Below are 23,408 nucleotides of genomic sequence, written 5' to 3'. Positions count from 1 at the left end.
CGTTTTATGCATACGTATTATGTTTTTGAAACACTATTTGTTATTTGGCACATCGGTTTCTTCTTAATGAGACTTCATAATAGCTACAGAACCTGATTTAATGCATCTTTTCCCTGACGATGATGGCGTCCGAAACGCAATACATGTATAGTATATGTAGTTATAGGGCCGATTTCCTCATTTCCGCCATCATCGCTACACATTAGCGAACTGTGCCGACTCTACAGAGATTGCTACTCCATACTCCTCACCCAGGTCGATCACATCGACCCCACTGCCATCGATAACCACCATTGACGGGGGCGGTAATTTATTTAGTATGGTGATTTGTGAGAAATAAATGACCGAGAGATAGCGGTATACAGTTTATTCAGAGTTGAAATCTTACTTGTTCCTCTCACCAAAGGCACCTTTAATCCAGCAGTGGGTAAACGCCTAGAGAACAATTTCATAAAAAAAACACTTGACCACTTCAGTGGTTAGAGCGTCCGCCTCGAAGTCGTGGGACCTGGGATCAGGGTCAGGTCATATAGGCTTTAAAAATGGCACTTCTTCAGCGGTTAGAGCAAGGAACAGAACAGGCTGGCCAGGCGTCATTTTAACTTGACTGGGTGTGGTGGAGTGGGGGTTGGGAGGTGGGGGGTGGGGGTGGTGGGGTGGTGGAAGGGTTGGTGGGGTGGTGGAGGGGGTTGGGGTGCTGGGGTAGGGGTTGGGTGGTGGTGGTCATGTCTGGTGTATTCGGCGTATTATTTCAGAGGTGGCAGCACTCTGACGTCATGGGTTCGCCCTGTCACAAGATGACACTGTATATGTATGTACATGTATGCACACCGAATTACTCGTCGTCATGGAACTGAAGCATTGTTAGCCGTGACGTAAAACCACATGCATAAGCACCTACATTAGAAATATTGTTTCATGCTTATGTTATAGCACGGGAAATAGTGTTGGCTATTGATCTGGTGATAATCCAGGTGGACACCTATTTAGCTTGGTGTCATGCAAGTGTAAGATTTACACTTTACAATTAGCCAAAAATAGGCTCACTTTTTGTAAGGTATACTGCTGTACAGACTGCATTCTCCCTCGCCAAAATGCTTTTCGTCCAAGATACTTTAGACATGCAAGATTCACGTGAGTAATTCAAGATTCCCCTGACTCCTCCGACCTTTTTGAATCTTCAGAAACGTCGGAAGGCAAGTATAACAGGTGGAATAAATATGCAAATTTTGTGTGAACTAAGACAAAAGCAGAAAACATGGGTCGTCATCACTTTAATTCATGGTCACGTGATTCTTGCGCTTACCAAGTGAACCCAAAATGTAAACTATCCAGGCAAAGCAAAAATCTTGGGCGGAAAAACATTCTTGGCGAAAAAAGACTCTTGGAAGAAAAAAAATTTTGGGGGCTAAAAAACATTGGCGTTGCAAAATGTATATATTGGAATAAAAAAATGTGTTCTTCTAGAATTCAAAATTACATCTTCCATTCACAAAAGTTTTCCAGGAAACGAAATAAGTCTTTTCCAAACTGTTGGATCCCACAAAGAGCTGTGTTTGGAACCTGAAATTCAACATCTTACAACAGTATGTCCTCATTTCGCAATGGGAATTCACTATGGAGTGGGTGAAGCCATGCAGATTGCCAATTCTAATGTCTAAACTTACTATTTATTTGATTTAGTTATTTGATTGAGGTTTTACGCCGTACTCAAGAATATTTCACTTATACGACGGCGGACAGCATTATGGTGGATGAAAACCGGGCTGGGGAAACCCACGATCATCCGCAGGTGGCTAGCAGACCTTCTCACGAATAGGAAGCCAGCACAACCTGGACTTGAACTCACAACGACCGCATTAGTGGGAGGCTCCTGGGTCATTGTGCCGTGCTGGCGTACTAACTCTCTCGGCTTTGGTATTGCATTATGGTGTTGTATTTTCTTCATTTATATTTCCGTCCACGCGAAATAGTTCGTTTAATAAAGGCAGCGAACGTCTTCGTGAAAAATTCCTAGGATTTCCTGGAGTTGTTGCTCGTTTCGCGTGCTCCATCTAACACAGTAGCTGTATTTCTGGGACCACGGCTTCAATCTATGTGTCGAAACAGACATTCTTGTATCAGCCGTCAACCAATATGGACGTTCCAGGTCAATAAACACAAAAACTGAGAACATAAACCAAAAAAGAGCTAAGAAAATATATAAAGTATGAAAATACACAATCATGCAAAGAGAAGCAGTCATCAGTTTTCCGACAAGAACGACACATAAATAAACAAAAAACAGAGAAAAACTTCAGGTTCATCTTTCGGAACTGAATCAATAAATGCATGAAATAATTACAAATGCTACACCCATTTGAGGAGCTTGACACATTTAACTAACGTACATAAATGTTTCACAAGGAGGAAAAAAACTCATCTCGGACAAGGAAACATTTTCTTTTGAAAAGGTAGAGTAACACAAATCCTCATTTGTTGACATTATCAGCTTTGTACTGTCAGTAATACCAGCTGAGAAAAATCCACGAAAATCGGTTTGGCCAATTGCCCCCGAGTCAGTTAAGAGTCTTCAATGACAGAGGAATTTGACCCGCAACGTCAGCCCTTCATCAGTCATCCAATCAGTGAAGGCGGCCCATTTGCCTGACATATATCAATATATTAGTTTTCCAATCCTCCTTCCACTCTACATAGCATTGCCTTGCAGGGTTTCAGTCTGAATGAAGAATCTTTCTGGAAACAGACAGGTGTCTAAGGTACGAAAAGATTCATAGCGTCGACTTAAAAGGCTACATGTCATAGTCTACGTGACTCAGTATGCAGGCCTACTCCTGAGTTAAATCACAGCACAGCGGGAAAGTTAATGTTCGCCTTTGGTATATGGCGCATATTTACGGCAACATGTGTCCATATATGTACTGAAGTATCAAGTTAGCAGTTAGATGGAAAGCCAACCAACTTGGAGAAGATATCCGATTGTCAACGTTTATAGCCCCTTTTATCTATTTACAGCGTGGCAATTAGTTTTCATAAAATATTTCCCTGCTTACTGGCAAGTGTCTCTACTTCTTAATCTCTAATCATTGTGGCGAATTCTGCCCTCTAAGATCGACTAACTTAGGGAATATCTGACGTTCAGCGTGTACAGGTCTTCTGCTACCTAAGGAAGACCGGCATATAGCCAAGACAAAACCGGCGTGTAGTCACCCTGGACTCGAACACGCGACCTCATCATTTGTTCAACAACTTGCTGCGTTCGAGGAAACCATCATAAGGCTCACCAAAAAGATCGGCAAGCAATATTGGGTTGTTTCACAAAAATACTCCAACAAACACTTCAAGACGCTATACTGGAGATTTTAGGCCAAAAAAAATCCATATTCGCTTATCAAATCAAAGTTTCTCTATTTACCCAGAATAGCTGAAGGCACTGCCTTTCAGAAAATATCAGACTGGAAACTCTGCTGTTTATAATGTTAAAATGATAATAAAGTTCGAAAAAGTTATAATGCGACCCACAGTATAATGTTCACGAACTTCATTATCGGTACCGGTTTTGAACAGTAACACGTTCACAGACGTACGAGGTTGATATTTTGTTATAGATAGGTTTTCTAAAATATTACCAAAAATTCGCTTGGATTTTAGTTGATCGATCTTTGTCAAAAGTATCCGACATATTATCTTTGATATCAACAATTGGATTTATTGACCACACTTGAGAAACTCAAAAACACAACACAACAACATACTTGATTTACCGATGTGGTTTTTATACACTGTAAAAACGACAGGAGGTATATGACAGGGTTCTGACAGAGCAGCATTGTGTATTATGCTTCTGAACTTTCGAACAAACATCGGCGATTATGGTGAATAAATATCATAGTGTACCATCCTGCAAAAACATTGTAAAGCTATACAAGGTATTTTCTATATACAAAGTGTCCGAGCACAACAGTGGCCCGTGTAGCATAACCGGGCGTTTTGTGATAAACGCTCGTCGGCGTTTTCAATGGTCAGACGCCGCCTTCTGTACAAGTCTATATATCACACTGTTTAGTTACATGAAACCATTGAATCTGGGTCAATTTGACAGACACCACAACAAATAGTAGTAAATACATACACAGCTTTCTACACGCGAATAGTGTTTCTAGTATTGCATTTTGAAACATCTGATTTCTCTACTGGGAAGGAACATTGCAGAAGAAGCCTAGCGTTCGCCTCTGCCTAACGATATCTCACAAGCACCCAGTATAATATTACCTGAATATCACTAGTTTGTGCACTCATGTCAACAAAGAATGGCTAGTCCGATACAAGCCATGTAAATGTTCATACTATTAGTTACAAACCGTAAGATGTGTAAAACCTACACAACTATTTTGAAGGCGTATGAAAGGCGGACCTTCCATCGCATTGATTTCAGCATAGCGATCAACATCCGGGCACTAGGTAAGATTGCTCAGTATAAATCCTCGAATACCAGGACAATGGTAATGACATCAACGCTGTGTAACAACTGCACTTACCACAAATACGCAATCTTCAGCAAAACGTGGTATGTCCTAATTATCTGCAGCATACACTGTAATATTTCTTCCCACAAAAGCACTGTGTCAGATGTATGGATAGATGCAAGTGGTCATACTGGTCATCAAAACCCCAGTCAAACATTTTGTCTCAAACAAAATCAAAACTCTACACAGTTGTAATCTAATACGTTCCCAGGGACCTGCTCATCACGTCTAAATATCACCTTTCAGTGAAGTATGTGTATAAAAATATTTACAAATGAATATGTCTGACTTATTTGTATATTTACACGTGTATATCTAAAACATGTATATATATATATATATATTTAGTATATAAATAAGCTACCACAGATTACACAGTACACACTCCACAGCAAAGTACATCTAAAGCCTTCTGTAAAATTAATCTCCAAAAACACTTACCTTATACATTCACAAAATAAAAAAAAAATTATAATAGCAAAATCGCAGCATACTGTTTTTTCAAAGATAAAAGTGGCTCATATCAAACGAAACACCAGTTTCATATCTTGATTTACTTGACTTGTTTAATGCTGTTTAACGCCCTACTCAAGAATTCCAGACTCATAAAAGAAGCTCATGCTCGACTATCAAAACAAGTTACCATCATGATATGAGATTTACAAGCTTGCACTCGTTTAGCAAGAATTACCGTTTCCTTCTCTAACGCTTCTAAGTAATTCGGGTCATCCACAGCTACCTGTTCGGCGACATACACTGTGAAAAGAGACATGGAGATATTGCTCTTGGTGATCAGTGTTAACCTAGCAACTGAGTGAACATTACAATGACAATATCGTGTGTACAAAAACTGGCATGAATTATCAAATCGAGGTAAAATAATACGAAAAATATATTGTTTTCATTATATTTGTCAGCAGCAAACGCTATGTCGACATCCATGTTGGGCGACTGATGGAAATGTTTTTTCTTGGTAGGGAATACTATCAATGGTTTCTGCTCGAAGTCCTAGTCTAGGTCACCTCCACATGGAAAAGCGTCGTCAACATGGTCAAGCAAAATGAAAGGACTACATAAAGAAATCACCATTATTTCCACCACAACATCCAAACCACTTCCACAGTGTAAACAGTCCGAGATTACCCAGGCAGCACTGGGCCCACGAGTCCACGCTCTACTAGTCCGGTGTAACACTGAGGAGGAGCACATTAGGATGGCAAAATAACTCAGAGAATCAAAACTGAAGGATGTTGACAAGGCGACATCAACTATACAGCGAAAACCATACACGCTCACAGTGGCAAATGATAAATCACATGGATCGGTGGTACAACAACGGCGTGCGTCCTCAGTCACAACATGTATATGTACAGGAGGCGAGTTGGGCGAGCGCACCAGCAGGTAGCACGGAAGAGAACCACGTCATGAATGGAAGAGAAACCAACGTCATAAACGGAACGGAAGAGAAGCACGTCATTAACGGAAGCACATCCAAGGATCTCGGGTGGTGAGCTGACACAGGGCATGCGGGTAGGTACTGGGGCAAGGAGAAAACTGGTGCCGTGAGCCGTGTGCCGTATATCCATCGGCCTCAAGACTTCGTCTCGTTTTTTCGTGATTTACACGAGAAACACAGCAACAACTTACAGTCAAAACTCCACGTGCTTCTATCAACTAAAAGAGTGTCCTTGGCGGTCGACAACTCCTGTTTCAACTCGTTTTGCGTACCCAGTAACTCCCGAATCCTCTCTGTTCTCTCCTCAATGGAAGTCAGAGGCTGGGGAGAAAAAGAATCAAGTTAAATCATGTACAAAACTGTACAGTTCCCTTGATGAACAATTACGTGCCAAGAAACACAGAAACAGACAAAAATAGCAACAAAATCCAAAACTTCAAGAAGACACAATGGTTATGCACTCCTTCCATGACACAGAATGATTCCCGATCGTCATCTATGGGTTACATTTTCCATTTGTAATATCGTGTGGGGCGTCGTTAACTCCTTAGCACATTTATTAATAAATAAAGAAGCACGCACATGTACGTCAACCACAAAATACGAGCAATGCTAAGCTTTAGAGCACCATGATAGCATATATACATATGTACAAATGCAAACTTGCCGATGGTCATTTGAAGCCAGAGTATGGCAAAATAATTTTACCGATGCTGCGCCCCGTCTTGCCTGTTAACGCTCTGTCATCTGAAAACATTCCAAAAGGTCAGCTTACCTCTCCTTCTTCTGACCGCCATTTTTGCATCCTCTCGATGTCCGTCATGCCGTAGGCCTGGATCTGGAACGGCTCTTCCTTGTACTTCTTGATGTGACGTGTATCTACCCAAGCCTTGGAGGAAGGACTAGAAGTTTTAGCATTGCCATCAGGGCTATCTCTCTTGTTCGGGGACGGGCTCTCCGGTGATCGAGCTGGAGCTGACCTGCTTCTACGGGTACCTGTTTGAAGAAAAAGTCTCCAATTACAGAAAGATCATTATTCTGAGCCTGCAAAGAAATCTGTACAAAATCAAGGATGAATTCCCCCCTCCACCCATTTATACTGTTAAGGGTACACTAAGAAGTTATCTCTGTCGTCAGAATAACAGGGATACAGGATATGTATATACTTTCAAGAAAATATAACTGCACCATTTCACACTTACTGGACGGTCGTTTCTTATTTCCCTTGAAGCCCTTTGTCCTATCCCCAGAACTCTCACTAGCTGTATCTTCGTGAGTGGAAGAGGAAGTACCTGTCGCTTCGCTGTCTCTCAGCATACTCTCATAGCCACTGCTGGCTCCACATTGCAGTTTTTCCAGGTGTGTCTTGGAGAGTATGTCCGAACTGATGACACTGCTGTTATCACTCCCATGACCACTGCTGGAGTGACTTGGCGTCCTTGGTTGAGTAACAGTTGCATAGGGTGAGAGGAGCTTCTTCCTTTCATTTGCCACTATTCCGCTATCGTTTCCACTGTCTGAATCTGTACCTTTGGCTTTATGGCTAGTCAGTTCACCAAGACGAACATTTCCAGCCTTACTGGAGCCACTCTTGTCTTTGTCCTTTCTGGAAAACCCAAAAGACTTGTGCGAAGATTTGCCGCTGGTCTTGGACTCTTTGCTGTCCTTTCTAGAAAATATTGGAAGTTTGCTACGGTTTGGAGATTGAGATTTATTTGACCTGGACGATCTGTTTGAGTTGGAGCCTGTGGGGCTACTGACGGCAGGCTGAGAGCCAGATCGTTGTGAAGAGGACTTGTTAGATTTATCTTTGTCTCTCGATCTGCCATTGTGTCCAACTGACTTGTTGTTTTGGGTAACTGCATTGGATTTGGACAGGAGAGGAGCTTTTTCATCACGTGTCCCTCTTGCTGGGGATGACGAGGCAGACCTGCCCTGACCCTTCGAAGATCCAGAAAAAAATTTGGGCAGTGCGCTGGGTTTACTTTTGCAGGATGGCTTCTGTGGGATAGGTGGTTTACATGCGTCATTATTGGACGCCAGATTGTCTTCATCACCTAGAAAAGGTTGTTGGATCTCCTTGTCAGAAGCTTCATTTGTTTCTATTATAACACTACAATCGGCTTGTCCATCAGCAGACCGAGACTCATTGAGAAGTAAAGCTTGCTCTGCTTGCAAACCAGCAGGAGAACAGTCCATATCTACATTTGCATATATTGATCTATTTGGGGAAAGAGTGTTCGTTTTGACCAGTTCCACTGCTATGACATCCTTGTTTGGTGATCCTTCATGTTCCCCGCATGAACTTAAAGATAAATTAGGATTAGAAGCTCCATCCGGACATCTGAGTCTTGCTTTGTTGCTAACAGACACAGATGGTGGACACAGATTAATATCACCCTCTGTATCTAAGTTGTCCAGATCTGCATCTTTTGACATTTCCAGACAAGTAGCTAGAGATGGCAACTGGTCCTGTAAACTACGGTCCCCAAATGCACACATTGCTGCTGCCAATTCACAATGCCTATCAGTGATTTCTGGTTCTTTCGTCCCAGACACACTGCTAAAGGTTTCATCATCATGCTTCAATACTTCTATTTGTTCATCAAATTGCACTTCATACATTGACTCTCTGTTTAACAGGTGAGATGTTGGGCTGTCTGTCTCAAGAATATCACTTGAGCTTTGCGTCGATAAATCACAGGCTATGTCTTTTCCATCAATGCGGACCCTGACACCATCCATATCCCCAGCTACTTTACACAGATCATTCTCCAGTCCTGCACTGGAGGACTTTGTTGTACATTGTTGACTTCTAAAATCAGCTGATGAGTCTTTCGGTTGTGACTGACTTGACACACCATTTGTCCCTGACACTGACTTTACCCAATCAGCTACTCTGGTCGACTGACTGGACAATGTGGACAGATCGGCCTTTTGCAGATGAGGTCGACTAGTCCGTGACTTTCTCGAGCTGATCGGAGAACCACCAGGTGACTGCTGAGGGGAATGTCCAGACAACTTGCCCTTGTGGGACCTTTCAATTGTTCCATGTTTTGCTAAAGTTGAAGGTTCCAGAGAATGGTCCCTTTTCATTTTGCTGTGCATCGTGTCTGATTTTGGTGTAACACAGTCTGGTGTTATGGCGTGTCTCTCCACCCAGTCTCGCACAAATGGCTTCACACCTGGCCCCGATTCCTCACCACCAACTTTGACAGAAGAAACTTCCTTCAAACTCCCGGTCACATCTTGTGAACTGACAGGCCTGGTATCTCCTGTTTGCACTTTCAAAGAAACATTGCTATCAACACTTGCCATACTTGTCGGCCTTTCTTGGTCGCCTACAACATGTTTAAGCGAAGCAGAAGGCCTTGTTGTTACACTGCACTTCGCTAATTTCTCACTAGCAGCCCTCCGTGACTGAGAAGGCCCAAATTTATTTTCGTGTTTCTTGGGGGCAGGTTCAGATGGCCCAGTTGATGATGGTGGCTTCACCACACCCTGTCTTACAACCATTTCTGTGGGTCCATCAACCCATCTTTCATCAGCAGAAACTGTTGGATTTTTATTATGTTTCCTGTGTTCTGATCGACCAGACTTGCTGCTCTTTGCTGACCTGTAGGCCCCAGGACCATCCACCCACCTCTCTGAGCTAGAGGTCTCGGTGTAAATCTCCACTCCAGGGCCATCAATCCACTTCTCCCCTTCCAGAGGACCATTTTCTCCTTTCTCCCTGTACCACAGATTGCCATTTGTCCTTGGCATGTTTGGAGCCATGTCCGGCTTCATGCCAAATGACTGCAAGGAGGACGAATCCTCACTGTCTGATGGACACTTTGGTTTTGTCACAGTGGTTCTGATGCCAACCTTCCTCTGCTGCGTTTCGCTGGAGACGTGTGGTGACATGGGTGGTGAGGGAATGGATAATGTGTGAGCACCTGTTGATGTTTTTGTTGCATTAGATCGGTGGGGAAGCCGAGGTACAGCACCAATTTTGATTAGAGAATCATCCCTTGTGAAACGTCCCCTCTCTCCCTGAGAAAATGAAGAGTAGGAAGACCGACTGTCGGAATTTGAGCCCTCATCCCCTGAGGACTTTGACCCGCTAGTCCTGCGTGGGGATTTGGAAGGTAAACGGGGGTTAGTTCTAGGGACATGTCTGGGAGGTCCTTCTCCGTCTGTAAGTTCTCGGTCACTCAGTGACTGTCCATTTGATCCCATGTAAATAACAGTGTCACAGGACTGCTCACTGCTAGATGTGTAATCAGGATCAGAGTGTGACATGGCCACATCCTCCCGCAATGTGCCCATCTTGCGAAAACCTCGCACCCCATATCGCCTCAAACGCCCATTCTCTTCACACGAACTTTCTTCTGAACTTGTGCTTGAGAACTGCAACAAAACAAAATTCTGCTGGTGAAAAATGTACAAGAGATTTAAAAGGTCTTAGGGGTGCTTGAAATAACCATGATGGCAACGTTATCTTGGTTAGTTTTATAAATATGTTTCTTACAACAAAGATGGAGACTGGCGTGTTAAGTTCTGTTAGGTAAATGTTTTTACTGACAGTCAATATCAACCTGCTCATCTAACTGGCAAAGGTGAGTCATGGTTTTATGGCTTGCAATAGAAAACCAAACAAACATTCAAACCCTTAGCAGACCTTAGCTCCCACTGTTGGCAGAAAAGTCAATACTGTAAGTCAACATAGCCCCAAGATATCTCTGGTGTAGAGGAGCCAAGGATCTGCTACAAACACTAGAAGGTTAGCCAAGTGAACTGCTGTTAACAAGGGTGACCAACAATTCTTGGCTTTAAGACTGGAGTTAATATCCAGTCAATAAAGAAAGTTGAGAATTACATAAGGCATTCGCAGACAACTTTTTCTCAACTTTATGTGACTGCTTTATTTTCTTGTGACAAAAATCATTCATGGTTTAACTGTGAACATAAAAGTGTTATGCAAAATGTTAGAAAGTGACTTAATACACGACTCAGAAAGAGACGGTGGCATTTTAATTGAACCCATATGAACTGTATTTCATCAGATTTTCTTTCTTGGATTTTGCCAAACACATAATAATCCTTTACGGTTTGGTAAAAATTCTTGCAAATTGTAAGCCATTAAATACTGTCAGATTGAGCACTTAAGGGTACTTTTCCCAAACTTCAAATGTGACCAGAATTTTGAAATGACTCCATTAGACACCGACCTTGTTCTTGCGTCGCCTCATTCTGTGGATGCGAGCTGCTAACTGAATCACTTGTAAGCTCTCATTGTGATGTGACAGAGACGGGGTGACGTGAGCAATCATACAGGTGCGACAAGACAAGTTTCCAAGAGAATCTCGTAACAACTGGGCGATCTTACTGTCCCTGTAAATACAAAACAAATCCCTTTTATTTCCACACAACTCTTTTGAAACAATGTTAACTCATAAATACACATCTAAATTTCTAAAGTTTCTAAAGTTATTTTAAGTGAGTAAAATATAATCATACTTTGAAATGAGAACCATGTAGATTTCCCAGCGGGCTCCAGATGCACAGATTTATTTTCCAACCACTAAAAGTCAAATAACTCATGTTCTCGTTGTGAGAAATTAGATAGCTGTACAATTTTTTTGTGATTCTATAATATCACCATATCTCAGATAAAAATTCCAGGTAATACAATGATTGTTGTGTGTAAATGAGAGAGATTTATGACCGTAATAGAGGTCAGAACTACATACTGGAGAACAGCTAGTCCGCTTCCCCCTTTAACAATAGCACACAATTTATGCAGATTGAAGCAGCTTTCTTCAGGCTCCACCACAACTATTAAATGTGCAGGAATTAAGCAAAATATTGCTGTAAAAAGTTAATTTTCCTCAATAACAAGTTTTATGTTCATCAAGCACAAATCAATGGAACACGAATGGGAACACTATACTGGGTGCACAGGAAGTCAAGGTGCTATCACTTAACACTCACTGCACATTCCACCATGACAACAAGAAAAGGGGATGTTTTGATATCATTTCACCAGAGTCAATAAATCAATAGGGCATTAACTCTATGTACCATTTTGGAGCATTCCTACTTTAAGTGCAAAGCTCACTTGCATTTAACACTACGGCTGCCTAATAGCATACGGTTATCTTAATAAGGCCCTCAGTGGTGCGATCACTGTGAACTTGCTGCGTTCAAAAACGCAGAAATCAGAATCACTCCTACGCTGACTGATTACACAGGAAATTAATAACAAGATCTGGTTAGCCATGAGACCAGCAAGATCCAGTTCTTGAAACTTAGTTGCAGCAGCAGATATTTGCAGGGAAATGACTAAACCTGGATATCTTCCGAACTAAAATTCATTTTACAAACACAATGGTTGCTAGTTGTCGGACATGCCATCATCTTGAAAGTTGTAGCTCTACGACACCCAATACATGCTGTTAATCTAGCACTACCAGCTAAAGAATAATTTAGCACCATTTAGAAACACATGTAGTATTTGAGAAGATTCATCGTAGACATTTTCTATGATCAAGAAATATATTCACAATGCCTCCAGCAGTAATAAATGTATTTCTACCGAACATGTACATGTATTTCTATATTACATCTTACAGCTTACAAACCTAGCAAGTATTACTATCTTTCAAACTCAAACATAAATTTTCATCTGAAGTGCAAAATCAAAACAGTCATTTCTTCACCGCAAATGTGATTTCAACACGACAAGTATAGTCGTCAGTAAAATAGGTGACAATACAAAGTATAAGTAATGTCTTGAGGAAACGTGAAGGCTTGACCTGAACCTCTGGACTGACACAGCTAGCTGCTGATTTTGACGTAGACATGGTCAGAATGAGGGACAGTACCTGTGTGGAACATGCCTCTGTCCATTGAGGAGAGCCAGGATGACATTGCCTAATGCTGACAGGCTTAGCGCCACACCACCTGGTTCTTTTGACTTGGAACAACTACCTAGGTCAATCAGGTGAAGTCGACTTCTCCCACCAGCCACTGAAAGCAGAACCAAAGAGCGAATTTAGTGAAATTCACAGGAAACTACATCATCTTAAACTTTTGAGTATTTGGGCTCTAATACAACAACCAGAAGGTGTACCTTCAGGACTGAGCCTTCTGTTGATTGCTTCTCTGTGTATTCGTCTGTCTTGATTTCGTACTTTAGCTACTTTCTTAGTTCTTTGGTGGTTTGTACTGAATGTTGTGTTGGGAAATGGACTTGCATCTATTGACCTGGGATGTCCATTGGTATACGAATGTCTGTTTTGACGCCAAGATTAAAATGTTGCCTGATAGCAATTAGATACCTTGATGAAACCATACTGCAATATCGGAATATCTTTGATCAGGCATTGGGGGATGTAGCTGTACAATAAATTCACAAAGTTGATTTCTGATTCACAATTAAAAAAATTACAAAACCTTCCAAAACCCTGACCTTAATCCAACGAATATGATGTACATGTACAAACACATGTCCCTGTATCAGTGCACAATTTCTGTAATGTACAGCTGGGGACCATCACTGATCAAATGTTAACAGTGAAAAACTTCAAACTGCTTGTATTTGTATGGCTGTGTTGTGAGTTCAAATCCAGCTTTTGGGTGCTAGAGTTTTTACCTCAGACTATCTGTATTATGTGAATTTCCTAGGACTTCCCCATTGATGGCCATTATAGAAGTTTGTAAAGATAAAGGAACAAATCATCTATTAACTAAATACAAAAATAAGTGTACCTGCAGGGAGTCCTGCCTTGCTGGACTTTTCTATTCTGTACTGATACACATGGAGGGTGAACAACAAGTGAGCAGACTTGGCTTCCTCCTCAGAATCTGAAACAAATGTCAAAAACTGATATATATTAACACTACAGAAATTGTAAAGACAAAGGGTTGAAAGATGTATCTGGTTTATAAAAAATATGACTGAATTTACACAAACTGGGTGCTGCCTTAATGAATGAATTAGATTAATATGGCTTATTTGATTTATTTATTTAGCTGGTGTTTTACACTGTACTCAAAAATATTTTATTTTTAAGACGGCGGCCAGTATTATGCTGGGAGAAAACCCGGCAGAGCCCGGCGGATACCCACGACCATCCGCAGGTTGCTGGCAGACCTTCCCATGTACGGCCTATATGGCCTATGTATTTCATATTGAAATGTTTATATGGCAATACTTCAGCCATATCTCGGTGAGATGCTGCCTTAATGGTTCCAGCAATTGCATCTAAGGTAATGTTAAAATGGGTTGACCAGAATGACATTTAAGAATAAGAATAACTTTTAATATAGTGGGTATTTGTTCGCACTACATGTATTGTCCCATATTACAGGTATTACATCAAAGCATATGTCTAAACATATCTAAGTCATACACAAAATACATACACAGGTATGCAGTCCCATACCTGGTATAGAGCGCGCCGCTAACGCAGCATCCAGATAAAACGCGGCTTTATCGGCGGTGGGGGCCCGCAGCTCACTCTGGTTTTCCAGCTGGGTGCCACAGATTGGGTCCTCTCGCAGGTACACCCCAGGGGCTGTGGACACACCTGTCTCCTGACCTGTGGGAAGGATAAAGTCAAAGGTTAACCACACTTGTAGTAATGCCTAAGGCTTCCATGACCTTCATCTACAGGTTCTAGAACTTTTAGTGATTACTCCATCAAGGATATTACCGGAAAACATTTATCATACTAGAGGCTGTAGTTCATATGCCCGACATAGAGAGACAGAATCACAACATACTAAAATGCCCTAAAACTTCAGTTGTTATTGTTGATTTTACTCACATATTTATTAAGTCATACATTTAAGAACAACTACAACAGCTTTTTTCTTCAGCAATGTGAACATCATGGATACATAATGTCATGGTGGTGACGATCATGTGTGAACAATATTGTTCACTGCACTCCTGGTGAACAACATGTTCCAAAATGACAGCTTGAAGGTTCCAATACTGAATGAGGCTCTAAAGTCACAAGATTTCAATACAGCATTTTGGCTGTCTGATTAACACATAATTTACAGAAGCTAAAACATGCAAATATTTCAAAGATTAACTTATTTAATTGGTGTTTTACGCAAGAATATTTCACTTACATGACGGCAGCCAGCTTTATGGTGGGAGGAAACCAGGCATTTCAAAGAGCTATCACGTTTTCGAACATGTCTAGATAGTCACTACACACTGAATTTCACGCTTTTATCACAGCTAAGTTTCATTTACATGTACATATGTTTATCAGTATGAGATATATTTGAATTACAAAACTATACAATAACCAAAATTGTTATTCTGTATATCAAGTGATGTCAGTACGTGGTTCAAGCGGAAAACCCGGCCAACAATGTTACTCTGGTTTCCATTAGTAAACAATTATGTCTGCTTTCTGCTACAGTCATTAAGTGAGCAATCAAGCCGGCAAAGACAAGGGAAGGGGTCAATGTTACAGAACAAACAAAGCCCAACATGGCCTTTCCCATCAGGCCAGCTCTAGATGGATGGGAAACATCTTCATCACTACCTCCCTCACCAATCCCAGCACAAGAAAATACACATTATCCAACCATGCACACAGATTAGAGCCTTGTAAAACAATGACATCAGCCCTTCCACTAAACTGGTGTTTAATGTTCTGTTTAACAGCTGTTCATTTCACGATCCACGCTCATTGCCTCCATATTCAGTTTTCTGATTGGTTGACCAGACCTGGTTAGGAAAACTTTCGGAATACATCCATACTAACCGAGGGTTTTTCAACAATTCACGGACTTGTGGAACGTTAATATCAATATTTATAATCATGACATTAATGATATCACATTAAGACTTGTAAAACACATGGCATAGGAACAAATTGTAAGTAATAAGAAACTGCAGAATATATATAATGTTCATTTCGCAAAACTCGTTTTCACCAGAAAGGAAAGTAAATTAAATTGCTACAAATTATCATGAACACACACGCTGTGTCAAAAAACGAATTTGACTCTGTGAACTTGAAACTGACTTGCAACTTGAATGTTCAGAAGTTGTAACATTACTTTTCAAGCAATTATTCTTTTCCAATACTTTTTCTGGCCGTTTTTTTTTTATTGTTCATAGTGATTGAGCCTCATTAGACTATCGGTTTCATAACAGTGGCAGTGTAGAAACTTCTACAGAGAATTTCACCTAACACAACTATCATGCACTGTTGATGGCATATAACCTCAGCTCTGAAAACAAACCCATAAAATTTCCTAATTAATACCCAGAGTATCATAAAGCTGGTCACAATCTACTCTACCATATGTCATCACGAATCACTCAAATGCAGTCGTAAAACAGCTGTGTAATTTAGTCCAACACTAGTGCAAGTCTTTCATGTCGTATAAACAATACATGTCATAGGTGCTTTGATATCTGCCACACAACCAGTGAACTCGTACCCTGTGGTACAACTACAGTTTTATTACCCTCCAAGGATACTACAGAAAATCACAACCTCATACCCCGATGTTCATATGTTCTCTATACACCAAAAAGCAGACAACGTGGTCTCCATCCTGTGTAGAGCAGACTGTGCCTTCACTACTGGGTTAAGTGTAGCAAGCATATCCTTGTTAACACATGATCCATGTACATGTATGATATATAATTACAAAAACTTGGAAAACTGCAGATGGTCAACAAAATCCATGTTTACAAAAAGAAACATATAAACATATCATATGAATGGATTACTTTACCAAGTTGAAAATAATAATAATAAAAAAAAAAAAAAAAAAATTTAATACACGTGCATGCAAATCTGATCTCTCAACACAGAACAGTGCCTGAAATATTGTGTACGTATGACATGCTGTATTGGGAAAGCAATAATTTTAGTACCATGTGCTTAGATACATCAAAGAAAGCTGACAGATATATTCTCCAGCATTAGTGAAGGAGACATCTTCCACGCTTCCAACTGTTCTGCTGCATGAATAATGCCCACAGATTTGCATCTCCTTTCAGTGGGAACAATTGGACATTTAACATCCCTGGATTAGAAAATTGAGTTTTCCGCACGACTTGTTACAGTCTGGGTTGTTGACAATCGATGGCATGTAGGGGTTACCCTTAGTCTAGAGACTGACCAACCATAGTGACCGGAGACACATCTATCAGGCCCGGGTGAGGATCTTACATGTCAAGATAAAGTCATCGGGCGGGCAGATTGGGGCCATGTTTCCTGATTATCACACTCTCTCTACATTGTATCAATTATCATCACTTCGGGGTCAATGGAACTGATCTAGTCGTTAATAATATCAAGTCTTGGTTTCCAGCACTAAACGATCCTGCCAATGCTATTTGTATGCTGGAAAAAGGTTAGAAGAAATTCGGGAAGGTTTGGTAACTGCCTGCGAATTCAATCAAATTATCTGTTGCATGGAATACCCTAGAGACTTGGATGTCCTGATATATGGGGGAAACCTATTCCCCACTTATAAATTGGCCATTACGGGTTGCCCAATGCCCTTTCCAAACATGACAGGTTTTTTTTTTCACGATTAGAAACAGCACTGGGACTGATATAAGTACATATCTATGCTGATAACTGCGCTTACTGGAGCAATCAGAGGGAGGGTTGTTGAGGCAATCGCAAATCCAAATTCACAGGATTTTCACATCATGTTGTTTAAAACCATTGCCAGGGGAGATTATGTTTATATACACGAGAGTCGACACAAACAGAAACAGGAATCAACTTTGAAGGTTATTTCACACCCAGAAGGTAAATTGGCAGAGGGGTTGAGTGTGCAATGGAACAGCCAGTGCAGACATGGTACTGTAAGGAATCCTCCTCCATAGGGTCTAACATTTGTAAGGCTGAAAGTGAAAATGGCAGTAACATTAAACTAATAGCCGCTGCTTGCTACCAGGCACACATCTTTCCCTTTGGAACAATATATCAAACAGGAGGTATGAACAAGCCTGTTCCTGGTCCATCTCTTTCCTTATCATTTGTTGATAACGTTAAATGTCACATTCTGGCAAATCCCGGCCCAGCAATAAAAACACTGATCAGTTATGCACCCCAAACACTGCTGTAATCAAGGGCAAACCCCGCAGGAGTGCACCGCTTGGTGTTGGGTATTTGAAAGGGTGTGGGGGTGAATTAATGTAGGCTCAAAGGGACTCCACTCATACACCAGAGGCATGCTCAGTCTATGAGAGTGCAGGAATTTCTGGATCCAGTAGTCCTCATCGTTTGCCCAACATGTGCAGACGTAGTTTCGTGTACAGTATATTCACCCATGATGGTTTTTATAGCCTAGACATTACAATATTGTATTTCATTTAAAGTTTAGCATTTTTTTCAGAATGATTAAATTCACCTTTTTAGCAGAGTTTGATATACTTTCCATCAGAAAAACTTAAAGTGTTGGCATCAAAAGTATTGTTCTAAAACTTTGATGTGCATTTTCTATTACCAAAACTTTAGGTGAAAGAGAAAATGATCAAGAAAGAAAAACAAGGACAATGAAAGATTGTAATTAAGCCTAGGCTGACCATATTTTACATCCATATTCCCCTTGTTACTGTCTATTTACATGACAGTATGTTCATCCCTTGCTATTAATCACCGCCACTAATAAACGTGTGAGTGGCAGCAGTCTGGCTAGCTTCCATATTTAACAACTTAACCATATCTACTCATTAACCAGAGAAAGCTATTTGTGCGACACTTTCCCACCAATCAAATTTACCAAAGCCACAAATTGTTGTTGTATCTCCAGTTTTAGTGGCTGTATAACAGAGTTACATGTGTCTGATGATATCACTATATCTTCTTCTAATTGCGTAACTCATTTTTGCAGCACATTATGTGGGAATTCAGCTGGATATTATAACAACTATTTCATCTTCGCCCTATTCATATAGGCCTCTGTATACTAGAGACTGATTCTAGTGTTTAGAGAAACAGATTGGTGAGTAAGAACAGTTTAATTCAGCAAAGAGTTACAAAAAAATAACGAAACATCTGACAGGGGCTGACTGGAATTTCAACAGGCTGTCAGAGAGGGAAAGACTATCGCACTTCTGGGAGAGTTTTTATTGAGTGGTGACAGCTAGTTTTCTTCCCCTGGGTTACAACACACAGTAAGGTGTTACTCTCTTCAAGTGCTTTTCACAGCTGAGCTGTCAACTCATCTTTCAGCCACTTGTAAGGTTGCCTTTTTCCAGCCACGGCATTCTGATCAGCCTCTGCACTAACCAGCTGAGCGATGTAAAGCTGTGGTACTGCTGGCTAATCCACCAGTGTGTGGAAACACCAGGGGTAAACAGTCACTGCTGCAGAAGGAAAAAACTCCACAAACAAACAGCAGTGGGTCTTTGATGGTTTAATTGGCCAGAGATTCCAGTCTCCTCACACCCTGGATACCTTGATCATTATCAACATTCAGTACTTATATTACCATCAGCAGACACAATACCTTCACTACTGTAAACATGCAAGATGTCTACTTTATACACATTTAGATAAATATCATTATGTAATTTCTTGAACTCGCACACTAATGTGGATATTTATATTTTTCAGAAGGCTACTCCTAAGGATTTCTTTCATCATTTATAAACTAAAAGCTGCACTGATTTGAACACTTAATGTTTAAATTTAAAAACGTCTATAAAATTCACAATAGGAATACAAAATTGTGTAATTTCTAGAAAAATCTCTAACAGGTACATGCATAAAGCTAGCCAGTACCCAATCGGATCACACAATTTAAAAAAAAAAACTATTCGGTACGAGGCAAGAGGTTTCAATTTTCAATTCGATTGCACACTTGCTTAAAATAGGATTTGTACGGGAAACCTTTAAAAAGTAGATTGAAACCAAAAATGCTACGCAGTAGACACAGTTCAGTTGCAAAATTTCTAAAACAGAAATAGGCCTACTAATGATTCCCAGAGCGTAATTTATCAACATTTACACACCTCACACATATGATGAAGATAAACCTTTTAGCAACATGTCTATTAGTTTTCTCAAAACTTCAAAAAAAAAAAAAAAGGAAAATGAAAAAAGGAAGCAGAAAATACCAGAGCTGACTAAAACTGTATCACTTAGTGCTTAAGTTTTTGCAAGTTTCTAGCCGGCTTTCCTTCCAAAGAAATATTACCGAAATGTTCTGTGAATACGATTTTCACAGGATTGCTGCAAAAATTCTGGTTTCCCACCATCACTATGCAGGAGACCTTGTGACCTTTCTCAGCCTCTTTTTCAGCAAGCAAATGGAAACTTTCAACAAGTACATGAAACAAGATGCTAAACAAACATGTCAGATGATATTTTATTTTTGAAAATTCAGGAAATACTCTATCTGGTGTGGTATTACGTAACCATAGTAGCAACAAAAAGAGGACATAGTCTCAAAAGATCACTCAGCACTAATTTTTGTACCATAAACCACGTATACATGTATATGTACAGCCATGTTTAAAAACAGATTTCTGTGCAAACATATGGTCGGCAATTTCCAGATCTATGTTACCATATTACATGGTGCTACAACCCAAAATGTAGGAGACGTTCAACTACCCCAGTCAGCTACAGGATGATGGGTTCAGATGGGTAAGGAAATAGTTGGCAAGCTCTGACTACAACTGGACAAGAGAGTGCTACAGCATCACTATTGGTTAAGCACACGATATTGAGTGGATATCTTTGAGTAGAGACTGATGAATGTCCACACTGGTCACAAGGGCCAACCAACAGTTAACCCCTCTGGCATAATAACAGTTACAAATGTGATCAAAGATTCCCTACTGGCTGCTCGGGACTTTTTTTTCTGCTGTCCAATGGTGAGTGCATGTAAGAGCTAGACCATAATAAACAGATGCTTTCCTTTAATTCTGGCTGCTTGGCTAACTCTCTGATCAGCCCATCTCTTTACAAGGATCCCATCCCACCCTTCTTATTCACACGCAGTTACATGCGCAAGATTCCAATTTTTTTTCTCCATACAGGTTGTGGCTTTGTGCTTCAAGTGGGAGATAAAGCTATAAAGATACAGCGTGATAAGTGAGGGATTTACCCTTGGGCTAAAGTTTGGTTTTCTACTGTCAGAGCTAATTTGCTACATTACTCCTTAAAATCCCAAAGCTACTACGAACAATAACTCAATAAGGAGAGTATTGATTCTGATGTAGCACTCTAGAGCAATCCGCCAAATTACTGGAGACTGTGAGAATTCCTTAACACTGTCTCTTATTAGACACAGTTGGTTACAATGAAGACAATTCCATGCAGATAGAGGCGATCCACTGTGAGAGCTGTGCCTCCCAACTGTTTGATCTGCACCATTCTGGCCACCTTGTTTTCTTTGAAAGCACATCCGGAGATTTAATTAATATGGAACTCCCATGTGCTTGCTGCCAGGACTGGAGTTTTCAATTCATCGGCAAACTTTCTGAGAACCTGCCCATTATGTCTTATATTAAAGCTGTGCAACACTTGTGGTTTCATGCCACAAAGCCGGTATACTGTTTCATACTTGCATCATGCATGTAGCTAACCTTAACTGTAAAGGATGTAAGCTATGCCTACAGTAAACTACCCAAGAGCAACACGTAAATTTGCGCATATACTAAAAACATAAATCAAAAAGGCATTAACTTTTGCATACAATTAATCGAAATTCTGCCCATGTATGCACTTTATTGGGCACTGCTGTTGAGCATACACTACAAGTGTTGTTCTACAGGAAACACAGCACGGAACCACTATTCTGGGAGTGGCTACCCTGTAGTGTGAATGTGCTCAGTGTCCACAGTCAGTCATCTGATTGATGAAACCATATGATAGATGGTGCAAGGCTACAGGCTTGCCAGAAGTATGGTAGTAGCTTGCTAGTGGCTTGCCATAGGGAACCTTCCAGCCTGCCTTCAACTTCTTAACAAATTTCAAACCTGCCTCACCTAAACTTACTCTTGCACGAACAGCGAGTTTAGCACATTAATAAGGCATGTAGGTATGTATTCAAATATCAAACAAGGTGTCATCTTGATTGTAAATGCCAAACACCCCCTTTTCTGGCGTTAAAAGCGACAAAGTCTAATATTCCAGTGAACTGGTGTGGATCAAAATCAAGTGAAAAAGGTATATGGAGCAGACTCACCTTGTGCGACATCAGACAGCAGATCACGTAGACTCTCCTGTTTTCCTGTCACCTCCACAGCCGAGACTCGCACAGAAAACCTTGCTCCAGTCTTCTCCTTCTGTTCATTGATGAGTTTGAAAAGCCAGGAGATAGCACATGGGATCACGCCAAGGGTAGAGGTGGACTGGTCACGCCCAACAATGGTCTGGGACTTGCCTGATGTAAGAAATAAACAGACAGTGCTTTATTTATACTACTTCAGATTTGCATCAGTCTTACTATAAACAAGTGCTATTCATAGATAAGTCAAGAAAAATAAGTGACTGCTTCCCTGACACATAAGCATTAAAGCTTGACATCAAACTGACTGGAAGAATAAATTACTCTACTGTTTCCTGTACTGGACATGAAGTTTTAAACACTCTTGTCACATGTTTAATGGCTTTTCTTGAACTTGTGAAACTTGCTGATATCAAACTCTTGCACATCAATGTGTACATCTTGGATCTGGGTTTTCAATTAGCTCAAATGACCACACATACGATGCTATGGAATAATAAAAAAAAAATTAGTGGGTTTCTTTGTACAACGCATATCTTAAAATAAGCCAAATATATTTAAAGTGACTTTTCTACATGTACATTAAAATTTTTTTATCTCAGCCATTTGTGAGTGAAATCAAGATTTTCAAGGCCAACTCTAACACTCACTGCAAAAGTATATAATATCCAGTACCCTCTAGAAAAATCCTACATGTAGTATCAGTCCAAAAAGTCAAGGGAACATGTAAACAGACATATGGAGTGGTTTGTGGTTTAAGCTTCTCAGACTGCTGGATTTCTTATACTGTTTGTAAATGTTTTCCTGAAACCATGTAAGCTAGGAATTACAGTAGGTAATAGTGGCCATGTTATCGGTAAACTAATACAACAGTTTATTTACCTCCAGCATCTTAATGAAAGGGCAAAAAAATGTGGAGGATGTTTACGGTAAGGGATCCTGGAGCAACACACCTGCACAAGGTCTACGCAGGCAATGCTTAAGCTCAAGTGCAGGGAAACATTTGATCATTGCTTCACCAGGGACAGAGATGGGAGCAAACATTCAGTCACTGGCAGGATTTCGCTTTAGATAAATGGTTAAACAGTGACCAGCTGGGAGCAGACAGTGCACTAAGTAAGAGATTAATCAAAGTCCTAATTTGCCCACAAGACTGCAGCTTTTTAGAGGATACCACTACAAATGAGCAGACTTCTAGC

The 23,408-nt window shown here is 40.5% G+C and overlaps 1 protein-coding gene across 1 annotated transcript in view; it reads right to left on the bottom strand.

The window, feature by feature from the left end:
- Positions 1 to 5,313: 5,313 nt before the first annotated feature.
- The window catches only part of LOC135468163 (kinesin-like protein KIF26B), a 67,875-nt gene continuing 49,780 nt past the window's right edge, over positions 5,314 to 23,408 (bottom strand). The window contains exons 7-14 of the mRNA XM_064746252.1: positions 22,168 to 22,365; positions 14,415 to 14,570; positions 13,738 to 13,833; positions 12,852 to 12,996; positions 11,196 to 11,358; positions 7,185 to 10,374; positions 6,758 to 6,978; positions 5,314 to 6,303 (exon numbers count right to left, since the gene is read on the bottom strand). Coding sequence (XP_064602322.1) covers positions 6,118 to 6,303; positions 6,758 to 6,978; positions 7,185 to 10,374; positions 11,196 to 11,358; positions 12,852 to 12,996; positions 13,738 to 13,833; positions 14,415 to 14,570; positions 22,168 to 22,365 — 4,355 coding nt within the window. The 3' untranslated portion in view covers positions 5,314 to 6,117. The remainder of the gene's footprint in view (positions 6,304 to 6,757; positions 6,979 to 7,184; positions 10,375 to 11,195; positions 11,359 to 12,851; positions 12,997 to 13,737; positions 13,834 to 14,414; positions 14,571 to 22,167; positions 22,366 to 23,408) is intronic.

Source organism: Liolophura sinensis, chromosome 6 (assembly GCF_032854445.1).
Source record: "Liolophura sinensis isolate JHLJ2023 chromosome 6, CUHK_Ljap_v2, whole genome shotgun sequence".
NCBI classification, from domain to species: domain Eukaryota; kingdom Metazoa; phylum Mollusca; class Polyplacophora; order Chitonida; family Chitonidae; genus Liolophura; species Liolophura sinensis.
Note: the sequence above shows the minus strand (reverse complement) of the source record. Positions and strands in the feature narration are given on the sequence as shown.